The 22,090-nt window shown below is 37.1% G+C and overlaps 1 protein-coding gene across 1 annotated transcript in view; it reads right to left on the bottom strand.

The window, feature by feature from the left end:
- Window positions 1-22,090, bottom strand: part of rph3ab (rabphilin 3A homolog (mouse), b) — a 43,693-nt gene that overhangs the window by 11,229 nt on the left and 10,374 nt on the right. Inside the window, exons 4-13 of the mRNA XM_073836809.1 lie at window positions 21,583-21,666; window positions 21,349-21,499; window positions 19,715-19,903; window positions 18,142-18,327; window positions 11,428-11,507; window positions 11,152-11,226; window positions 5,864-5,973; window positions 4,730-4,856; window positions 4,567-4,623; window positions 1,124-1,278 (exon numbers count right to left, since the gene is read on the bottom strand). Of these exons, the coding sequence (XP_073692910.1) occupies window positions 1,124-1,278; window positions 4,567-4,623; window positions 4,730-4,856; window positions 5,864-5,973; window positions 11,152-11,226; window positions 11,428-11,507; window positions 18,142-18,327; window positions 19,715-19,903; window positions 21,349-21,499; window positions 21,583-21,666 (1,214 nt within the window). The remainder of the gene's footprint in view (window positions 1-1,123; window positions 1,279-4,566; window positions 4,624-4,729; window positions 4,857-5,863; window positions 5,974-11,151; window positions 11,227-11,427; window positions 11,508-18,141; window positions 18,328-19,714; window positions 19,904-21,348; window positions 21,500-21,582; window positions 21,667-22,090) is intronic.

Raw genomic sequence — 22,090 nt, 5'->3', positions numbered from 1 at the left:
TACAGCTGTGCAGTAAAATTCACTTCAAAGATTCACTTTTCATTCATAAAGATGACATGGAAAAAAAAAATGTCTTTTCACAGAGAACAATGTCTTTTTAAGATGAAAATGACATGAAATTACTCATACAACCAGAAGATGGCAGCAGAGGATCAATCATTGGCTGCAGCTGCCATTTCAACTCTCTAGTTTTTTCAAGACGTCTTGCTTTTCCATTTATTATAAAATTACTAGTGTAATAAATTGTAGTACTTTTACCGCACTGAAGTATATAGTATAGCAAGTGCAGTCATTAAAATAAATAAATGCATAAATAAATTAAAACAAATAAATAAGCTCAGACACAAACAGCCTATAAGAGTGAATTGTTTAAATACTTATATATAGTTTACTACAAATTAAATAAGTTAAATAATAATGATACAATAATTAAATAATGCACTGAATATGAATCTATATGAATTTGAAATATTTTATATAATTTAATAACTACATCTTTAGAGCTTTATCTTAAACTGTAAAAGCTATTAAACAGCCTGTATTTAACCAACACAAACTTGTTACTGCTGTAGTTTTGTTGCTCTGAATTTAGTCTGAATCATTTAATGCACAGCTGTTTTTTGACATTGCCTTGTCAGATGTTTTGTTCGGTTACTGTCAATCATTGCACTGACTCGCCCATATTTAACCGATTTACTCTTGAAACGCAATGCACGTTTGGTCCTTGTAGACAAACAAAACTTTAGTTTGATTGTGAATGGATTATGTAGAAAAAAACAGCAAAGTACACTCCTATTATAGAACAGTTGGCTGGAAATGACTTTGCTGGCTTGGCTAAAACATCTGTGCATATGGTCAATTGATGGATTGGACTGGTGTGGATGTGCTGTTTTTTTCAGCTGTTTGGACTCTGATTCTGACGGCACCCATTCACTACAGAAGATCCATTGGTGAGCAGGTGATGGAATAATTTACAAATCTGATGAAGAAACTCATCTACATCTTGGAAGGCCTGAGGGTGAGCACATTTTCAGCAGATTTTATATATTTTTTTGTGTGAGCTATTGGTTTAAATTATGAGTGTAATGTATATAAATGTTGGTTTTGAAAGAGAAAAACTTACATTTTAACAAAAGGATCAGAATACCCATTCGCGTCCATTGCTGCTAAGTGAACACAGCGTACAACCCCTACAATGAGACGACTCAGCTGAGTGTTGTACATGAGGGATATCAGGATACGTCCTCTTTCTTCCATCTCGGCGCCGTCCTTCCCAGTCTATTCACATACAGAAACAAAGCAGTATGGATTATAATGACTTAAGATAAGGAGTTTACTACTGTTTCACAAGGGTATATAATTAGCTGGTATGGTTATATAGAATATACAATAATGCATCCATTATAGACAGGTGCCAATCTGTAAGGCCACATGTGACCTTAATCATAATTTCAATGCAAATACATCATTAGATGCTATGTTGGGGGTAACGCATCTGAAGTAACGTAAGTTACGTAATAATATAACTTTTTCCAAGTCAGTAGTAATGTAACACATTACTTTTTATTTGACAAGAAAATATATGTGACCCTGGACCACAAAACCAGTCATAAGGATAAATTTTACAAAACTGAGATGTATACATCACATGAAAGCTCAGTAAATAAACTTTCTACTGATATATGGTTTGTTAGGATAGGACAATATTTGGCCGAGATACAACTATTTGAAAATCTGGAATCTGAGGGTGCAAAAAAATCTAAATACTGAGAAAATCACCTTTAAAGTTGTCCAAATTAAGTTCTTAACAATGCATATCACTAATTAAAAATTACATTTTTATATATTTACAGTAGGAATTTTACAAAAAATCTTCATGGAACATGATCTTTACTTAATTTCCTAATGATTTTTGGCATAAAAGAAAAATCAATAATTTTGACCCATACCATGTATTTTTGGCTATTGCTACAAACATACTCCAGCAACTTAAGACTGGTTTTGTGGTCCAGGGTCACATATATGTAACGCCAGGTACTTTTTCCCCCATTTATGATTAAAAGCTCTCCTGTCCCCATGTAAAGAGAATTGTGAGTAAGTTACTTTAGTTCTAGAATAAATGTGAACTTGCATTAATTCATCTCACTTACTAAAAAAACAGATACAGTATTCCTCAAAATTGAAGAGAAAACAGTGCAATTCAACTTAGAATGTGATGCAAACCAGCAATAATAAAATGTTAAATAATACAAATATCCTTTATGTATTTAATCCGATTTTATTAACCAATGTCTTTGCTGCTGACTTTCGATGATCCAATTCATCCAGACTAATAAGCAAAAATTACTCGAGATAATCTAACATTTTTTTCCTTTTTTATTCCTGAAGAGTTGACATTTTTTCTTCTGCGGTCTACTGTACAGATGTCAATTTACTTTTCTCTAAGCCTGAGGCTTTTGGTGCAAAAAGGCTTTTACATTTGGCAAAAATATAACTTTTTTATAAGACTGTAAGACTCTTATCGGGCGATAAAAAAAATATCGCCGTTAATCTATTCTCAAAGTTGGGTTGGAAGCTGGGTCTATACTACGCAAGCTATGATGACTTTCACCTTGATATTTTAGCGCAGATGTATACCTAGCTGAATTGCACTGTAGGGGGCGAGAACGAGTCTTCAAACCTGTGTGTATGCCTACTGTGAAATTACCACATCAAACGAGACGTGCTAACATGGATGCAGCTATGAAGCCGCCGGGTTTGCTTCAGGGCAGGTGCGTTGCTAGACCCTTTTTACTAATCTCAAATTTGAGTTATAATTTACTTTGATAATCCCGAAATAAAGACATTAAACTATATGCAACAACTGAATTGACGCTTCTAAAAGCAACGCAGTTTAACTATGCATGCAGATATCCATGCCAGTGCACATCTGTGTATTTAACTGCAACGCGCACGTCGCACAGCCTTTTATGCAGAAGTACATGCAGTGTAGGAATAGTTGGTTACACAAGTTTGTGTAGTTAATTGTGTTGTAAATGCAATTGTCAAGCAGTTTGTGATGCATTTTGGAAACGGGAGGTGAGCCCCTGGTCTAATGCGCCACCTGACTTGAGAAACCCGTTCTCAAAGACTTACTTTTAGTCATTATTTGGGTAGCACACATATTCTGAATGCCTTCGGCAGAATTCAAATTAGCCATTTTAATCTAGATTAATTCCAGGATTACAGTGAGATTAATCTAGATTAAAAAAATTTATCTATGCCCACCACTACTTTTTATATTGGGCCGATTTCTCCTTTTAGGAAAATTATGAGGCATATAATACAGACCAAATGGACCACTTATAACATGTTTCTGCAGTTGTTTTTGAAATGCAACCCTTCTTTGTGAAAGATCTGTAATGTTTCATATATGTCACAATGGGCGTTTATAATAAATTTTTCATGTTACATGTGTCACATTGGGCATTTATTTCAGAATTGAAAAAAGTACATTTTGTCAGTTTTATTTGCTACATAACATTTTTTTTATTTTTTTATTTGCTTTTCCATAACATATTTCAAAGCCACATAACTGTGACCATTACATTTTACAACAACTCTCTCGAAAAATCAAAATTCTACCTTTTTTGGTATATGGTTGTTCATGTTTTTTTTTCATAACTTGAACTAAATAAAAATAAATAACTACCTCACACTGGAGGTCAACATGTCAAACATGCCAAAACATTGCAATAATTTGTATATTGTGCAATAAAACTGTAACTATAAAAATAGTTTCAAAATTCATTAACAATTTATTTAATGTGTATATTCTTTGAAATGAGCAGTAGAAAATATATAACACTAAAAAAAATTTATCAGCCAAATTAATTGAGCAGTTCATTAGCATTTTTCTTAATATGACAAATATGTCACATCAAAATTCCACCTATTGTTTTAAGGCTAACAGCCCGATGTGACATATATGTCACCACAATATCTTCGTAACTTGTTTTATATCAGTTTGTTCAAAAAATGTATTAAAATCAGGGTAAGTGTAATCTAGGATGTGTTATTAAAACATTAGAATAGTTGAATGGGTTGAAACATACCTTTAGTAACAAAAACAAGCATCTTTAAAAATTGCTGACACTGCAACATGTGCTCACCATACAGTCCACCATTTTGGAAATGTTGCCATGACAACAAAAAATGCACAGATTTTCATGTGACTGAACCTGGATGTTACTTATGTGTCACTTTGGGATTTCCTGAGTTGAAAATGAGGGATAATACTTTAAAAAGACCTTTCCAGATAATCACAATTGTTTGTGACACCCGCGTCACAGTGGGTCCTTATGGGTTAAAAACAAACAAGCAAGCCCTGCCCAGATTTACAAAGTAACGCAAAAGTAACATGACGCATTACTTTCCATAAAAAGTAAATAATTAGTTAATTAGTTACTTTTTTAGGGAGTAACTCGATATTGTAATGCATTGCTTTTAAAAGTAACTTTCCCCAACATTGATTAGATGATGTCAATATTTTGGTATATTCTTATAAATATAAGTTTAAACATTAACCTCATCCTCATAGAGGGTGATTCCTCGTGCACCTCCTGCAGTTGATGTTCTTTTTGTCTAGGGGAAGAGAGAGGCAATTTTGTCTCATAAATTTGAAAGGAATATATATACAGTGAATTCAGAAAATGTCTGTGAGAGATGTATATGTGTATAAAACACTCACCTGCACAACTCTCTCAAGACACACGTTAAAGTTTTTCTTCTGATTGACCTTGAGTTTTTTCAGCGCAACTCTGGTTTCTCCAATGAACTCATTGTGACCGAACTTGTCTTCATCACAGACGGATATTCTGCACGGACACAAACACAATGCCTTAAAAGGTTAAATATGAATCCATGAATACACTCTTAAAACAAAGGTGCTTTAAAAGGTTCTTCACAGCGATGCCATAGACAAACCATTTTGGTTCCACAAAGAATCGTCTCTTTCTTACCTTTTTATAATCTGAAGAACCTTCTTTCGCCACAAAGAAACAGAATGTTAAATGTTAAAAGTTCTTTATGGAACCATTTAGACAAAAAGGATTCTTCTATGGCATTGTGGAGCACCTTTATTTTAAGAGTGTACTGTATGCACAATACATAAAGCATAATTTGCAATAATATCTGTAGTCTACGAATAGCAAATAATTGGCATTGTTGTTATTGTTAACTAAAACTAAAGCGGTTAAAATTGTTTTTGAGAATTTAAGTAGAGCTGAAATGAATTTGAATATAAATATTAGACAACAAACAAACTTAATAACAAAACTTAGAAATAGTTGAACAAAGTTCTAAAATTAAAACTGAAAAATAAATGTATGCATCAAGGCAAATTAAAATGGAATCTGAAATAATAACACACATATGCAGTAATGCTCCACTAATGTTATATTATCAACTTAATCCATTTTGGGACCAATAAGATAAAGCCTTTAATTCAGTCTCGATGCATCCAGTATTGGGCTTTTGGTTTACTGTGGTGCAAGAATTCAATTAGATGAAATGTACTTTTTTACCTGTAATAAAACCGGTAAACATGCACCCAAACTAGCATTTGCAAAGCACCAAATGAATATTCAATAGCTGAATGTATAGGATATTTCCCATTATCCCCTTAAAAAATGAGTGTATAAAACTAAATGTTTTCTCCCACACTCACCCAAATCAATCAAAGATTTTGAACCCCATATTTTCAAAGTAGTATTAGACTTTTGGACCCATTGCGTCCCATATTTTCTGGAGTGTTACTAACATAAGAAAAGAAACAACTATACTAGAGTGCAGTGTGTGTCATTAAACTGAATTAAACTAAAACCTGAGTGTCTTGCGCTGCATATCCTCATCTGTCAGCCCGTGGTACACCAGCGTCTCATTCCAGGTTGGGTTGCGAGTGTTGCGTAGGGTCTTGGTGCGTAGTTTATTTGACTGCAATGACAGCAAATATGCGTTGTTTAACAATTCTTGCTTGACCATAAAACAAGCTTTAAAAAATAAGACTTGTGCATAATTGAGGCCAAACCTTTTTGGATCAGTAGTCTCAAAACAACAGAAGCCTGTTCCCACCACTGGATGAAAAATAACTTTTGCGAGTTCCTCACAATTTGTGTGTGTGTACATCCCACCATTCTGACTTATTTTCTTAGAATTAAGATATAAAAAGCAATTGCAAGTTGCAGCTGTCTTCTGTGGCAAAAAAAAAATGATAATTCTGGTGTTTGATTTGATAATTGCAAGTTTATACCTTTCAATTCTGACTTTGCAAATTGCAATTGCAATTAAAACGTAATTCTGAGAATTCTGTCAGAATTGTAAGATTAAATAGTTGCAATTACCTTTTTTATTATTTTAACCTGTGGCAGAACTGGGCTTCCTTACAAAACACCACTATATAGTTTAAAATATATAGTCAAAATGTAATGGCTCATGGGTAATGCATTTGTGGACTAATCTCCATCACTCGATTATTCATATGTCCTTGTTCTTAATATGTAACTTGCAAAGAAATGCAAAAATAGATTGGCGATGATACAGTTTCATGCAGCCTCGGGGTTTGTATACATTATTACCAATGCATTTCCAAGACTTCTCCATGACTTTTGAGACAGTATTCAGTACCTAATGACTAAAATGAACTAAAATTAATGACCATTAATGCTACTTGTTTGCGTAATGTTTGTTTTAATAAGAAGTACAAGCTGTAAGTGTACATATCATCACATCACTGAATATTGTAATTTTTTTTTAACCAAAATTAGACCTGAATTTCGTTTTGGAAAGTTTCCAGTAGTATTCGGGTACAAAAATGTACAAAAATTGAATGAACTGTAAATTAAAAGTTAATCAGTCAAAAGCATTGAGTGATTTTGTCTTTTGTTGTTTGATTACATTTGATTACATACACAGCTTGTTTATGCTGCTGTCACAAGAGCAATTGCATGGATCCAATACTGATACACATGCGTTTTCTTTCTCAACTGTTTACATTTACAATTATTTATAAAAGTATAATGACTAAATCTTGTCATTCTTTCACTGTACATTGCGTTTCTTGTTGTGGTAAAAAGTTATCAGTTTTTCAGCACTGCAACAGTTACTTTACATCATTTTATGAGATATATATATATATATATATATATATATATATATATATATATATATATATATAAAATAAGTTCACAATGCTGTCAGACTGCCTGTTTTTTGCTTCAAATGTCTAAATGATAAAAAAAAAATAAAAAAAAAAATGCTCATGCGAACATGTGTAGCATCTTTGTTTGTATCAAGATTAATGCAGTGTTTAGTTCTAATTTTCAATTTATTTTTATTTTTATTTTAGTTAAAAACTGTTTAGTTGTTGTAGTAGCAGCCTCTGCAAAAACAGTTTCATGGCCAGGAAAAAATATTTATGGCTGGTAAATTTTCTCAAGTCACCAAAAAATGTAGAAAACTGTAGAAAAAGGTAAAATAACATACCGGTGAAATACTTGTTTTTATTTACTTTACAGAATTGTTTTCAATATTACTGTCGTTAATATAAAATTATTATTATTATTATTATTATTATTATTATTATTATTATTATTCTTTCTAATTATTTTTTCATTCTAATTTGTTTGGTTTCTAAATATACCAGTGTGAGAGTAATTTAGACTGAGACACCATTTCACAACTAAAAAGAGGATCGAGTCCCCTTTAAACCTCAAGATCAAGTCAATTGACCAGCTGTTTTCTTTGTTTATTTGCACACTGAAACTGTATTGGAGTTCTTAATTGTGAACTCTCAAAGTGCACCAAAGAGATGAATTTAACTGTAAAATGTACAAGATTTTCGGTAACACTTTATTTTAAGGATCAGGAATTAGACAGTAATTAATGGCTAATAACTGCATTTGTAAGTGACTAGTTATGGACTTGTATGCCATTACAAGCTATTTATAAGGCCTTTATTGGCTGTTGTCTTATTTTTGTCTTATAGACCCTTTATACTTGTTTCTGTCCTAACAGTGTATTAATTAGCTAAACATAAAACATTTTATAAAACAATTAATAGCTTGTATTGTGTGATTTACACACTTTATAAACTCTCAATACACTATGTGAATGTGTAGATTATAAGTATAAAATAAATATAGAATAGGCATTTCATCACAGACATTTCAATTAGCTGAAAAACACTTTTACACAAAAGCACAGTCTTTCTAGCAGTTGTTCCATACTAACAAATGATTTAAAAACTAAATATTCCCCATTCCCTGAATTTATTAATAGCTAACAAGCAAATTTCTCACTAATACATTCAGTATTACTTCAGTACTTAAAGTAGAAAAGTGACATGAAAGTTCGCAGATGTGTCTCATCTTTAGTTTGTTCTCTTGTTGAACCATCAAACAATAAAGACAGAATTCTTCACTGCAATCTTTCATGTCTCTTTTCTACTTTAGAACAGGGAACATAATCTGAAGTAATACAGCATGTATTAGTGAGAAATGTGCTTGTTAGCTGTTAATACATTAAGGGAATGGGGAATATTTTGTTTATTAATCATTTATTACTATGGAACAACTGCTAGAAGACTGCTTTTGTCTAACTGTTTTTCAGCTAATTTAAATGTCTGATGAAATTCCTATTCTATATTTATTTCATACTTATAAGCTACACATTCGCATAGTGTACTGAGAACTTATAAAGTTTGTAATTCGCACAATACAAGCTATTAGTTTGTTTTATGTTTAGCTAATTAGTACACTGTTAGGACAGAAACAAATATAAAGGGTCTATAAGACCACCATAAGACAACAGCCAATAAAGGCCTTATAAATAGCTTGTAATGGCATACAAGTCCATAACTAGTCATTTACAAATGCAGTTATTAGCCATTAATTACTGTCTAATTCCTGATCTTTAAACAAGCTACAAGCTTTGCACATCAGCATTTGGCAATTATCTGCCATTCTTTGCCTCTGGCAGACATTTTCTAGAGTCCTAGTTGTTCCAGTCGTCTTCCATTATGAAGAATGCTTCTGTCAACCTTCAATGCAGCAGATTTTTTTCTGAACTCATCTCTAGATCATCGCCTTAACGCAAGTCTGTCTCTGAGCTCTACAGGCAGTTATCTTGGTTTTTGCTCTGATATGCATTTTCAGCTGTTAGACCTTTTCTGAGAGGTGTGTGCCTTTCTAAATCAGACTCATTCAAATGAATTTGCCACAGTTTAACTCCACTCCAAGTGTAGTAACGTCTAGAAGCAGCTCCTGAGCTAAATTTCGAGTGTCCCAGAAAAGGGTATGAATACTTATGCAACGGGATCTTTTCAGTTTTTTATTTCTAATAAATTTGCAAAGTTGTTACAAACCTGTTTTGTGCTTTGTCATTATGGTGTATGAGATGTAGATTGATGTGGAAAAAAAGTAATTTAAAGCAGTTTGACATAAGACTGCAACATAACAAAACGTACCAAAACAAAAGGAGTATGAATACTTTCGCAAGGCACTTTATATGTGCACGCTGTGACAGTGAGCGCACAAGGACTGAATGGCTTAAAAAGACTTGAAAAGGTGTGCAAATGACATTTCTGTGACAATGCAAGAATGACTCGATTAGGCAAGTGACAGTTGTCAACTGTCCCGAAAGTCTTGCATCACAGTGTGAATCAGCTCTTGTAGTGCAGACAAAATGCACCGATGTGAAGTCACTTTGAAAGAGTGAAAGAGAGAAGATGCAGTACAGCTGAATTACTTACACAGATGTATTTACCTCATCTAACCTCGAATAAATTGAATAAATGCAGGAAGTTTCCTCATTTCAAACTCGCAAGCCGCAAAAATTAGTAAAACTGTGCGAACAATGCGATATATGCGCAATCCCACACCGAAATTCAGGAACTGATTAAATATAATATAGAGATTTGTAAATTTCACTTTTGACTTGGACTTTTCCAAACTGTCTGGGTTTACTTATTTTTCCAAAACTTTTCCAGGCCTGGAAATTGCTGTTTTAAACTTGCATGAATTCTCCAGGTTTGTTATGACCATATACGAAACCTGCAGCTTAAATGTCAGAATATAATATAAACGAAGCAAAATGTAAATATTACATAAAATCTAACAAATAATCAGCGTGTTTTTATGAAGTGTGCTTTTTTTCACATAAAGGGGTGTGGTTTAATCTGTTTCAGGAACATTGTTGGATTGGTCCAGTTTTGTTTTACAATCTTTTACCCAGAACTAAACCTGCAATGTTTAGTCGTGTGTTTATTTCTGTGAACACTGGTAAAAAAAATTATCAAACGTCACGAGACTGTAAAACTACACTCAAAGTTAACCAGAAAGCTACTTAAACCTACTTCATGAAACTGGCCTCTACAGTTTTATTATAGCTTGATAGTATTTTGCAGTAATTTCTACCAAAAATCACCAAACATGCACAAAAATGAAAAAATCCTTATGGACCCTTTTCACAAAAGTCATCATAGTTGGGTAAACTTGTATATTGGTGAATAGAAATGACACATTTTTGCATTCCCTATTTTGCCTTAATAGCAAAAGAACAAAATCTGACAGCATTTTTATGACTTTTCAAAATCCAAAAATATTGAGAAATTGATTTTATTGGTTGGAATAGAGAAAGATGTTAAATTTGGCATCACTTCCCCAGCCGTTATATATGTAATACTAGAAATGCGTTAACCAGTTTTCTGTCGTTGAATGTAAAGGTAGTAAAACACAAAATATAGTGTTATAAATGTGCATTAAAATGTTTTTTAGATAGATTTACAGTCTGTCTTGAATTCTTACTTGAATAAACACTACACTGTAAAAAGTTTTCACCAGTTTCAATTTAAAAACTTAAATTTATCAGCTGCCTTAAGATTATAAGTTAAATCAACTTAAACTTACAAGTTATATCAACTCATTTTTATTGTAATAAGTTAAAATGACTTGTAGTTTTAAGCTGATTTAACTTAAGGCACCTGCTAAAATTAGGTTTTTCAGTTGAATCTGGTGAAAACGTTTTACAGTGTACAGACATCATTCAAAATGATTCATTTTTGAGAATAATAGCCTCATAAGTACAAACAGCCCACTAAATGCCTCACAATCTCACCTTGCTTGCGCCTGGTAATAGATGAAGTTTGACATAAGGATCCGCCAGTCCATTCGAATCCATCGGCTTCAAACCCTACAAGAAAATATTACAATAAATTAAAATTGTCACAACACAAATCAAGCACAGTGCAATGTTACTAATATAGCATTTAAATTATACGCCTGTGAAAAACTTTAGACGTTTAAATGCATGAGAATGAACCAATCAAGTTATTTATGTTTGTGTGCAAGACTTTGACTTTTAATGTTAATGTTTAAAAAACACTGAAGATACCTTTGCTCTAACAATGCTGCAGTGGAGGCTGCTGTTCCCTTGGTCATACAGTAAAGTGAACTCCAGTGATCCCAGAGTTGCTGAAACAAAGGCAATTTATTGCATTAGACACAAGCATTTCATTATGTTTGAATGCATGAGTAGGAGAATCTAATCTCACAGTCTTCATTTCAGTGTGTGCTATAAATAACTATGTTCTGCTCCCTGTTGCACTTCATTTAATTGAAACACACACACACACACACAATGCTGTCTGGGTTGATATTCTTGTGGGGACTCACCATAGACGTAATGGTATTTATACAGTATATTCTATCCCTGTAAACCAATCCTACCCCTCACAGAAAAATTACTGCATGTTTAAGTTCTCAAAAAACTCATTTTGTATGATTTATAAACTGGTTTCCCGATGGGGACCTCAGTTTAGTCCCCATGAGTCTGTGCATTAAGGATTAAGTCCCCACACACGTATTATTATGTATTAAAAGTTTAATGCAACAGTGTCATCTAATGGTGATAAGACAAGTTGTTTTGCCAAATACAAAAGTTATACACACAGTATTTTTTGTGATCACCCACACACCAAAATTTATTTCAAATATGGTGTGAACCGCAGTTAAAGGGAATACAGTTTGAATAAAAAAACATAAATAAATATTCAATGAAAATAACAGTAAGTAAATAAATACATACTTAAATACTGAAGAAAAAAAATATATGTAATAATTAAATAAAAATAGGCTATGCATTAACAAAAAAAATTATAAAAATAAATAAATACATACCTAAATATACAAAGAAATGTAAAAAGAAAAGAAAAAGAAAATAGTGCTGTGACTTATCCAAGCATTATAAAAAAAATAACTAATGTTAAAGTTCAGAGACAATTTAAGTTAAAGTTAAAGTAATCCAAGATTTCATCATCAAAAAATTCTGCACTCTAAAGTCTGCTTAATTATTTTTTGGTACTACATAATTAAATACATAATTGAATACTCAAAGAAAAAAAAAAGGAAATATATAATTAAATATTTAAAAAAATATATATAAACAAAATAAAAATAAATATAGGCTATACATTAAAAAAAAAAGTTAAAGAAATCCAAGATCCAAGATCAAGAAATTCTGCATTAACTCTAAAGCCTGCTTAATTATTTTTGGTATAATTTGGTATAAATTATTTTATATATAATTTGTATATATAAACATGTAAACAAAATAAAAATAAATATAGGCTATACATAAACAAAAAATAAATAAATAAAACATAGTCCAAGATTTCATCATCAACAAATTCTACATTAACTCTAAAGTATGCTTAATTACTTTTTGGTACCACATAATTAAATACATAATTAAATTCTTAAAGAAAAATGTAAAAATATATATATATATGTATAATTAAATATATAAAAAATGTAAACAAAATAAAAAATAAATACAGGCTATACATGAACAACAAAATGTAATACAAATAAATGAATACAAACCTAAATATACAAACAAATTAAAAATAGTGCAGTGATTTATCCAAGCAACATAAATTAATTAAGCTTTAAGTTAAGAGAAAATTTAAGTTAAAGTAATCATCAACTAATTCTGCATTAACTCTAAAGTTTGCTTAATTATTTTTACAAAATAAAAATAAGGCTATAGGCTATACATACACTGCAAAAAATACTTTTCTTACTTAGATTTTTTGTCTTGTTTCCAGCCAAAATATCTAAAAATTCTTAAATCAGGAAGGATTTTCTAGACAAGAAAAAGTTATTGTCTTGTTTTTAGTTGTCACAAACGGGACGACCAAGAGTGAGGATCCAAATGCAAGGCTTTATTTTGATGATCGTAGACAGGCAGACAGGGTCGAAAACACCAGCAAACATGAACAGCAAAGATAATCCAATAGCGTAATCCAATAAACAAGCGTGGGTCAAAATCCAGGTGGGCAGTCCAAAGGAAACAATGAAATGAAAACAAGAAACTAGAAAACTATGACTAAGACTGGGAAAAACAAAAACAGAACTATGGCTAGGGAAAACAACAAGGAGACTGGGAAAACCTGGGAGCAAGGAATAACGCTTGGTAAAGTCCGTAAATGCAAATCAATACTTCGCAGAGTGTGTGTGTGCTGAGCTGGCTTTTATTGCAGACAAACAGGAAGTAACCAGCGAAGCAGCAGAGGGAGCAGCAACAGTCTGTGAGGGGCAAGGCTCCATCTGCTGGCCTGGTGTGACATAGCCCCCCCCCCAAGGAGCGGCTTCCAGACGCTCCAAAAACAACAGGAAAAAAACAGTCCAGGGGAGCGGTGGGGGGGCCAGGAGACTGAGGCAGAACAGGTTGGGCAAAGGCCCTCCAGAGCAGAGCTGGAGGCAGAGCAGTCCTCTGAGGTGGAGCAAGAGGCTTAGGAGCCCTCCAGGGCGGAGCAGGAGGTGGAGCGGCCCTCCGGGGCGGAGCAGGAGGCTTAACGACCCTCCGGGGCAGAGCAGGAGGCGTAGAAGCCCTCCAGGGCGGAGCTGGAGGCAGAGCAAGAGGCTTAACAGCCCTCCAGGGCGGAACAGGAGGCGCAGGAGCCCTCCAGGGCGGAGCAGGAGGCGCAGGGGCCCTCCAGGGCGGAACAGGAGGCGCAGGGGCCCTCCAGGGCGGAACAGGAGGCGCAGGAGCCCTCCAGGGCGGAGCAGGCGCCCTCCAGGGCGGAGCGGGAGGCGCAGGAGCCCTCCAGGGCGGAACAGGAGGCGCAGGAGCCCTCCAGGGCGGAACAGGAGGCGCAGGAGCCCTCCAGGGCGGCACAGGAGGCGTAGAAGCCCTCCAGGGCGGAACAGGAGGCGCAGAAGCCCTCCAGGGCGGAACAGGAGGCCGCATCATGGACTGGGACCTGGGGAGAGCAGAGACAGAGGAGGCAGACAGAGCAAGGAGAGAGGTAGAGAGTTCATGGGGGAAGGTGGCCTCCATAGTCGTGACTAGGCAGATGAGAACTTCAGGAATGGCTTTCGTGGTCGTGTCAGAGATGACAGGGAGCCTAGGCGGTGCAGGCACAGTGTGAAGCCTTGGCGGCGCAGGCAGAGCAGGGAGTCCTGGCGGAGCAGACAGAGCACGGAATCTTGGCGGAACAGACAGAGCACGGAATCTTGGCAGAACAGGCAGAGCAAGGAACCTTGGCGGAGCAGGTAGAGCAGGGAACCCTGGCGGAGCTGGCAGAGCAGGGGGCATAGGCGGTGCAGGCAGAGCGTGAAGCCTTGGCGGTGCGGGCAGAGCGTGAAGTCTTGGCGGTGCGGGCAGAGCGTGAAGTTCCGCTATGTACGCCACCTCCGAAAGAGGTATAGGCGCAGCGGACATGCGTGTAGATGAGGTCTCCAGAGCAAACTTGTGGGCGGACTCATGGGCAGAAGAGGGCACTGGGGCGCAGTGTACAGCCCACACACTCAAAATGGCGATTGCCATAGCAGGTAGCGCAGTTGGCAGAGGAATGCCCTCCGGGTCAGTGGGCGTGAGGCTTGGGAGCGTTGGCTCTGCGTGACGTGGGAGCGTTGGCTCTGCATGGCTTGGGAGCGTTGGCTCTGCATGGCTTGGGAGCGTTGGCTCTGCATGGCTTGGGAGTGAAGGCTCTGCGTGGCTTGGGAGCGAAGGCTCTGGCAGATCAGACGAAACATGTCCCGGCTCTGGATGTTCGGGCGAGACGTGATTTGGCCTGGAAGGAACTGCTGTGACTTGATTGGGCGTGATAGGAATAGCAGTGACTTGACTTGGGATGACAGGAACAGCTGTGACTTGGCTTGGCGTGAAAGGAACAACAGTAACTTGACTCGGCGTAACAGGAGCAGCTGTGACTTGACTTGGCGTGACAGGAGCAGCTGTGACTTGCCTCGGCGTGACAGGAGCAGCTGTGACTTGATTTGGCGTGACAGGAGCAGCTGTGACTTGACATGGCTTTGAGGGAGTGGTTGTGACTTGAGTTGGCTCTGCTGGGACAGCGGCGGCTGGACATGATTCAGGAGGTACTGCTGTGTCTTGATGTGACTCTGTAAGCGCTGTGGTAACTTGCTTATATTCTGGAAGTGTTGGGGTGTCTTGCCTTGACTCAGGATGTGCTGCTTGACTTGGCTCAGGAAGTGCTGCTTGATTTGGTTCAGGAAGTGCTGTTTGACTTGACTCAGGAAGTGCTGCTTGACTTGGCTCAGGAGGAACAACTGCTGTAACTTGACTTGACTTGACAGGAGCATTAGCTGTAACTTGACTTGACCTTGCAGAGGCAGCAGCCACGATGTGACTTGACTTGACAAGAACAGGAGCTGTGTCGTGACTTGACTGTACAGGAGCAGCAGACATGGCGTTAACAGGCGATGGTTTGGTTGACGTGGCGTTAGCAGATGCTGGCTCGGCTGATGTGGTGTTAGCAGGCGCTGGCTTGGCTGATGTGGCGTGGGCAGGCGCTGGCTTGGCTGACGTAGCATTAGCAGGCGTTGGCATCAGGATTATGGCTTGACGTGGGTCTGGCGTGGCGGCCATCTTGGGTGCAGGCTCTGGCGTGGCGGCCATCTTGGGTGCAGGCTCTGGCGTGGCGGCCATCTTGGGTGCAGGCTCTGGCGTGGCGGCCATCTTGTGTGGTAGCTCTGGTGTGGCAGCCATCTTTGCAGCAGGCTCTGGCGTGGCGGCCATCTTTGCAGCAGGCTCTGGCGTGGCAGCCATTTTTGCAGCAGGCTCTGGCGTGGCGGCCATCTTTGCAGCAGGCTCTGGCGTGGCGGCCATCTTGACCAGGAACTCAGGAACGGGAGCCATCTTGTGAACGGGCTTTGGGACGGTGGCCTTCTTGTGAACAGACTCGGGAAGGGCGGCCATCTTGGGAATTGGCTCAGGAACAGCAGCCATCTTGTGATCAGGTTCGGGAATGGCGGCCATCTTGTGAACAGGCTTGGGGGTGGCAGCCATCTTGTGAACAGGCTCAGGAAAGGCGGCCATCTTGTGAGCAGGGTCTGGAAGAGCGGCCATCTTGTGAACAAGATCAGGAAGGGCGGCCATCTTGTGAACAGGATCAGGAAGGGCGGCCATCTTGTGAACAGGCTCAGGAAAGGCAGCCATCTTGTGAGCGGGGTCTGGAAGAGCAGCCATCTTGTGAACAGGATCTGGATGGGCGGCCATTTTGTGAACGGGTCTTGGGATGGCAGCCATCTTGTGAAGGGGCTCTGGGCTGGCAGACAACTGGTGCTGTGGCTCTGGGCTTGCAAACATCTTGTGCTGAGGCTCGGGGCTAGCAGATATCTTGTGCTGTGGCTCAGGACTAGCAAACATCTTGTGCTGTGGTTCTGGGCTAGCAGACATCTTGTGCTGAGGCTTCTCTAAAACACCCATAGTGAACGGAGAGCCAAACAACTGCAGTGCTAAATAAATGTATTGCTGGAGGGTCCAGCCAGGCTGGTGTAGTGGCATCAGGGAACCGAATGGCTCGGAAAGTCCACCACGAAAAAATATTATTAAACAGGCCTCATCCATTGAAGTAGCCTTTGCCAGTGTAATAAAATCCAAAATGTACTCCTCAATGGGACGCTCACCTTGACGGAGACGGATAATCTGGGTGGCTGGGTTCATGGTGAACTGCTGGTGGATAAAGCCGCTGGATCCGGGTGTGGCGAAGTATTCTGTCACAAACGGGACGACCAAGAGTGAGGATCCAAATGCAAGGCTTTATTTTGATGATCGTAGACAGGCAGACAGGGTCGAAAACACCAGCAAACATGAACAGCAAAGATAATCCAATAGCGTAATCCAATAAACAAGCGTGGGTCAAAATCCAGGTGGGCAGTCCAAAGGAAACAATGAAATGAAAACAAGAAACTAGAAAACTATGACTAAGACTGGGAAAAACAAAAACAGAACTATGGCTAGGGAAAACAACAAGGAGACTGGGAAAACCTGGGAGCAAGGAATAACGCTTGGTAAAGTCCGTAAATGCAAATCAATACTTCGCAGAGTGTGTGTGTGCTGAGCTGGCTTTTATTGCAGACAAACAGGAAGTAACCAGCGAAGCAGCAGAGGGAGCAGCAACAGTCTGTGAGGGGCAAGGCTCCATCTGCTGGCCTGGTGTGACATTAGTAAAAACAAGTCAAAATTAAGTGAGTTTTTGCTTAAAACAAGCAAAATAATCTGTCAATGGGGTAAGAAAAATAATCTAGTTGTCTGCTTGAAATAAGATTTTTTTCTTACCCCATTGGCAGATTATTTTGCTTGTTTTAAGCAAAAACTCACTTAATTTTGACTTGTTTTTACTAAAAACAAGACAATAATTTTTACTTGTCTAGAAAATCCTTCCTGATTCAAGAATTTTTAGATATTTTGGGTGGAAACAAGACAAAAATTCTAAGTAAGAAAAGCATTTTTTGCAGTGTAAAAAAAATTAATAAAAATAAATACAAACCTAATTATACAATGAAATGTAAAAAATAGTGATGTGATAGTTTAAGTAATCCAAGATCTCAATATTAACAAATTCTGCATTAACTCTAAAGTCTGCTTAATAATTTTGGTACTACACACCCTTATCCATCAATGTGATTATAGAATAAAACTGAACCGTGTATGACTGATTATTGTAAAATCCCACAAGGCTAACTATGAAAAATGCACAGCAAGTCTCACAATGATGATTATTTTATTCATCATAATCTTTAAATGTGTATCTTCCAGACACAAATAGGAACAAGCAGTCACTGAAAAGCTGCTTACTCGCTTCATCGGAGTCATAGCTGTTGGCTTCCTCCTCGTCGTCCACTGACGGAGCAGCCTGATGCTGGACGGGTCGAGGACCAACAGCAGGTTTCTGCTCCTCTCTCTCTGCAGGATGGGCTCTGTCCTGCATATGAGACGCAGCACTAATGGACTGATACACTCCTCTCTCTGGCTCCTGAGCAGCTGGTAGGGGCAAAATATCTCTTTAAATTCTAGTTTATTATTAAATACTTTGTATGTGCACTTGTAGTGTACATCAAATCTTAAATGTATAGTTTTAAAAGACTAGTTGCAAGACTACTTAAGGGCAGACAATGCAGGCAAAAACACTGTTTTTTCATGCAACTGTCAAATTTGAGATTTTGGCCTTTTTGATGTTTTATAAACTGTTTTTCCAGACTAGTGGAAAGAAAAAACCCAAAAGACACTGTTAAGTGTTTCTTTTATAGCACCTTATCTATTTGTGTCAATAGATTTCAATTACAATACATATTTTTAAAGGCCGTTTTTTTCTCCTACACTAAGCCATAAATCTCCACTTCAGTAGCACTTACACACACCAGACTTTACATTTTTATTCCTCTCAATGTTCTAGAGGTTTTTACAGAGGGATTTGTTCATATATGTGACCCTGGACCACAAAACCAGTCATAAGGTTAACTTTTACAAAACTGAGATATATACATACATGAAAGGTCAATAAATAAGCTTTCTATTGATATATGATTTGTTAGAATAGGACAATATTTGGCCGAGATACATCTATTTGAAGATCTGGAATCTGAGGGTGCAAAAAAAAAATCACAATACTGAGAAAATAACCTTTAAAGTTGTCCAAATTAAGTTCTTAACAATGCATATTACTAATCAAAAATTACATTTTGATATATTTATAGTAGGAATTTTACAAAAAATCTTCATGGAACATGATCTTTACTTAATTTCCTAATGATTTTTGACAATAATTTTGACCCATACAATGTATTTTTGGCTATTGCTACAAATATACCCCAGCGACTTAAGACTGGTTTTGTGGTCCAGGGTCACATATAATTTGCTTGATTTTATACCTTTTATTCTGCCAAAATATTAAAAACAACATTGTTTTCTGTCTGTTCTAAGTTTATTCTGAATTATGGAGTGACAAGATGAGATACCCAAAATTCCCTGTATAAAAACATTTGACTCTAGTATGTCAAAAAATTTAAACAAGACTTTTGAAACCGACTTCATCCAGTGTTTAGATTATAAAAATAAATGCAAATTAGTGCATAGTCAATTAAATAATGCCTCATTTGCATGTTTAAAACTAACATTTTAGAAAACTAATACAAAAAATGTTTGCAATTATCAATGTAATCAATTGAGTAAGTAAGACAATAACTATAAGTTAATTTTTTTACCCTATTCACCTGCAGTGTCTCGCCTTAAGAGACTCAGAAGAACCTCAGAAAAAGAATCGGAAATGCACAAAACAAAACATGTATGCTTGATGCACATTCTTGAAGAAAATACTATAAAGAAATAATAATATGTTTGTTTGTTTTTTCACTGTGCGTGTTCGTTGTACCTGGCTGGAATGTGCCTGATGGGGCTGGTCTGGCCGCATGGACATTCATCGTCTTCTTCATCATCACTGGAGTATTCTGGGAGCTTCCTGCATCTCCATCTGCCTCTGAGTAACTGTGAGTCAGGTGGGCAGGTTTTGGAGCCACAGGTGGTTTTGGGGCAATCGGTGGCTCCACTGTTGGTTCTGGAGCTTAAACAACAAACACACAACTTCATACACAGGCTATAAACTACCAGTCAAAAGTTTGGAATGATTGATTTTTTTTTTTTTTATACATGTTTTTGAAAAAATGGCAAAAGTGCTCACCAAGGCTGCATTCATCAAGATGCATTACAAGTAACGCAAGTAAACATATTACTTTTTAATTGACAAGAAAATATCTGAGTTACTTTTAATAATTAAATATGTTAAACAATACAAATATCCTTTATATGTGACCCTGGACCACAAAACCAGTCATAAGGTTAAATTTGACAAAACTGAGAGTTATACATCATATGAAAGCTCAATAAATAAGCTTTCTATTGATGTATGGTTTGTTAGGATAGGACAATATTTGGCTGAGATACATCTATTTGAAATCAGAAATCTGAGGATGCAAAAAAATCAAAAAGACTGAGAAAATCACCTTTAAAGTTGTCAAAATTAGGTTCTTAACAATGCATATTACAAATCAAAAATTACATTTTGATATGTTTACAGAAGGAATTTTACAAAAAATCTTCATGGAACATGAACTTTACTTAATTTCTTAATGATTTTTGGCATAAAAGAAAAATCAAAAATTTTGACCCATGCAATGTATTTTTGGCTATTGCTACAAATATACCCCAGCGACTTAAGACTGGTTTTGTGGTCCAGGGTCACATATATTTAATTACATTTTATAAAACCGATGTTTTTGTTGCCGACGTTCGATAACTCAATTTATCCATACTAATTAGCAAGAATTACTCAAGATAATCTAACATTTGTTTCCCCTTTTTTTTATTACTGAAAAGTTGATTTTTTTTTTTTTTCTTCTGTGGTCTACTACAGATTTGAATTCAAATTTCTTTTTATGGTCTTAACTTTGCTTCATCCATTCATAACATTGCTTTCTCCAGTGAAAAAGTTGTCTGGCTGAATCACAGGAGAAATCTGCACAAATCCAGGACCGTTTACAAGCCAAAAACAGTCCAAAACAACAAATATATGTGGATTTTGATGTCAGAGGCAACAGGAGATGGACTTTGTCGTTGGAGTCCGTTATGTCATTATGGATTATTGATATATTGGCCAGAATTGACGGTTAAAAAATATAAAATGCCTTATGAATTGGTTTCACACTGGTTCTCAAGATGTTAACTGATGGACTGGAGTGGTGTGGATTACTTGTGGATTGTTTTTACCATCTGTTTAGATACTCATTCTGACGGCACCCATTTACTTCAGAGGATCTATTGGTGAGCAAGTGATAGAATGCTACATTTCTACAAATCTGATGAAGAAACAAACTCATCTGCATCTTGAATGGCCTAAAATTTTCAGTTTTGGCTGAACTCTTCCTTTGATTTATCTGAGGTTACAACATGGTGGCAATAACCAATTGGTTTGATGAAGGAAAAGCTAACATTACAGTTTGTCCAGCTCACCTGCGACCGGTGCTTGAGATTGCATAGCCACCGGAGCTGCTGCATGGCTCTTTTGAGGACTGGGATCTCTGGGTCTGGAAACGGCCATAGGTGAAGGTAAGAACTGCTTAGGGAGACCTTTGAAGAACCAGGCTCCAGATCGCTTCCACACCTTCAATAGACAAATATGACGTCGACATTTACAGACAGTTAGACTTCAGATCACTTCCGTTACGATACTTGTTATTCCCCCACCTCTCTCTGCTCACTGCAGATCTTGCAGAGCCACACAGATCGCGGCCGAGCGTTCGTCTGCACTCCGCACTTGGTGCACATGTTCTGAGGGGAATGACAGGATGCCGTTTTGAAATCAGTTCATTAAAAGGAGTATTATACTGTAAAAAGAATTTAAAAAGACTTTCATGCAGCATTTCGAGCAGGAAGAACAGCGCGTCTGCATTGCTGACTATTCAAAATGTGCTTTCGTGTTTCTGAATCAAATTCCATCAACAGCCCTTTTGCTGTATTAGTTATTTATTCATGACTTTGCTGCATGTATAAAATGTATAGCAGTCTCATACGAATTTAAATGAACCAAAACAGGTTCCTTAAACCCAATGCACTGCAGAATTTAGCTCCAACCCTGATTAAGTGATTCTGAAGACATTGTTTAGCATGCCCAGGTGTGTTTGATTCGGGTTAGAGCTGATCTCGTGGGCCAGATCTAAACATAAGGTTTCATTAAAGGGGTCATCGGATGCAA

This window comes from Garra rufa, chromosome 3 (assembly GCF_049309525.1).
Source record: "Garra rufa chromosome 3, GarRuf1.0, whole genome shotgun sequence".
In the NCBI taxonomy this organism is placed as follows: domain Eukaryota; kingdom Metazoa; phylum Chordata; class Actinopteri; order Cypriniformes; family Cyprinidae; genus Garra; species Garra rufa.
Note: the sequence above shows the minus strand (reverse complement) of the source record. Positions and strands in the feature narration are given on the sequence as shown.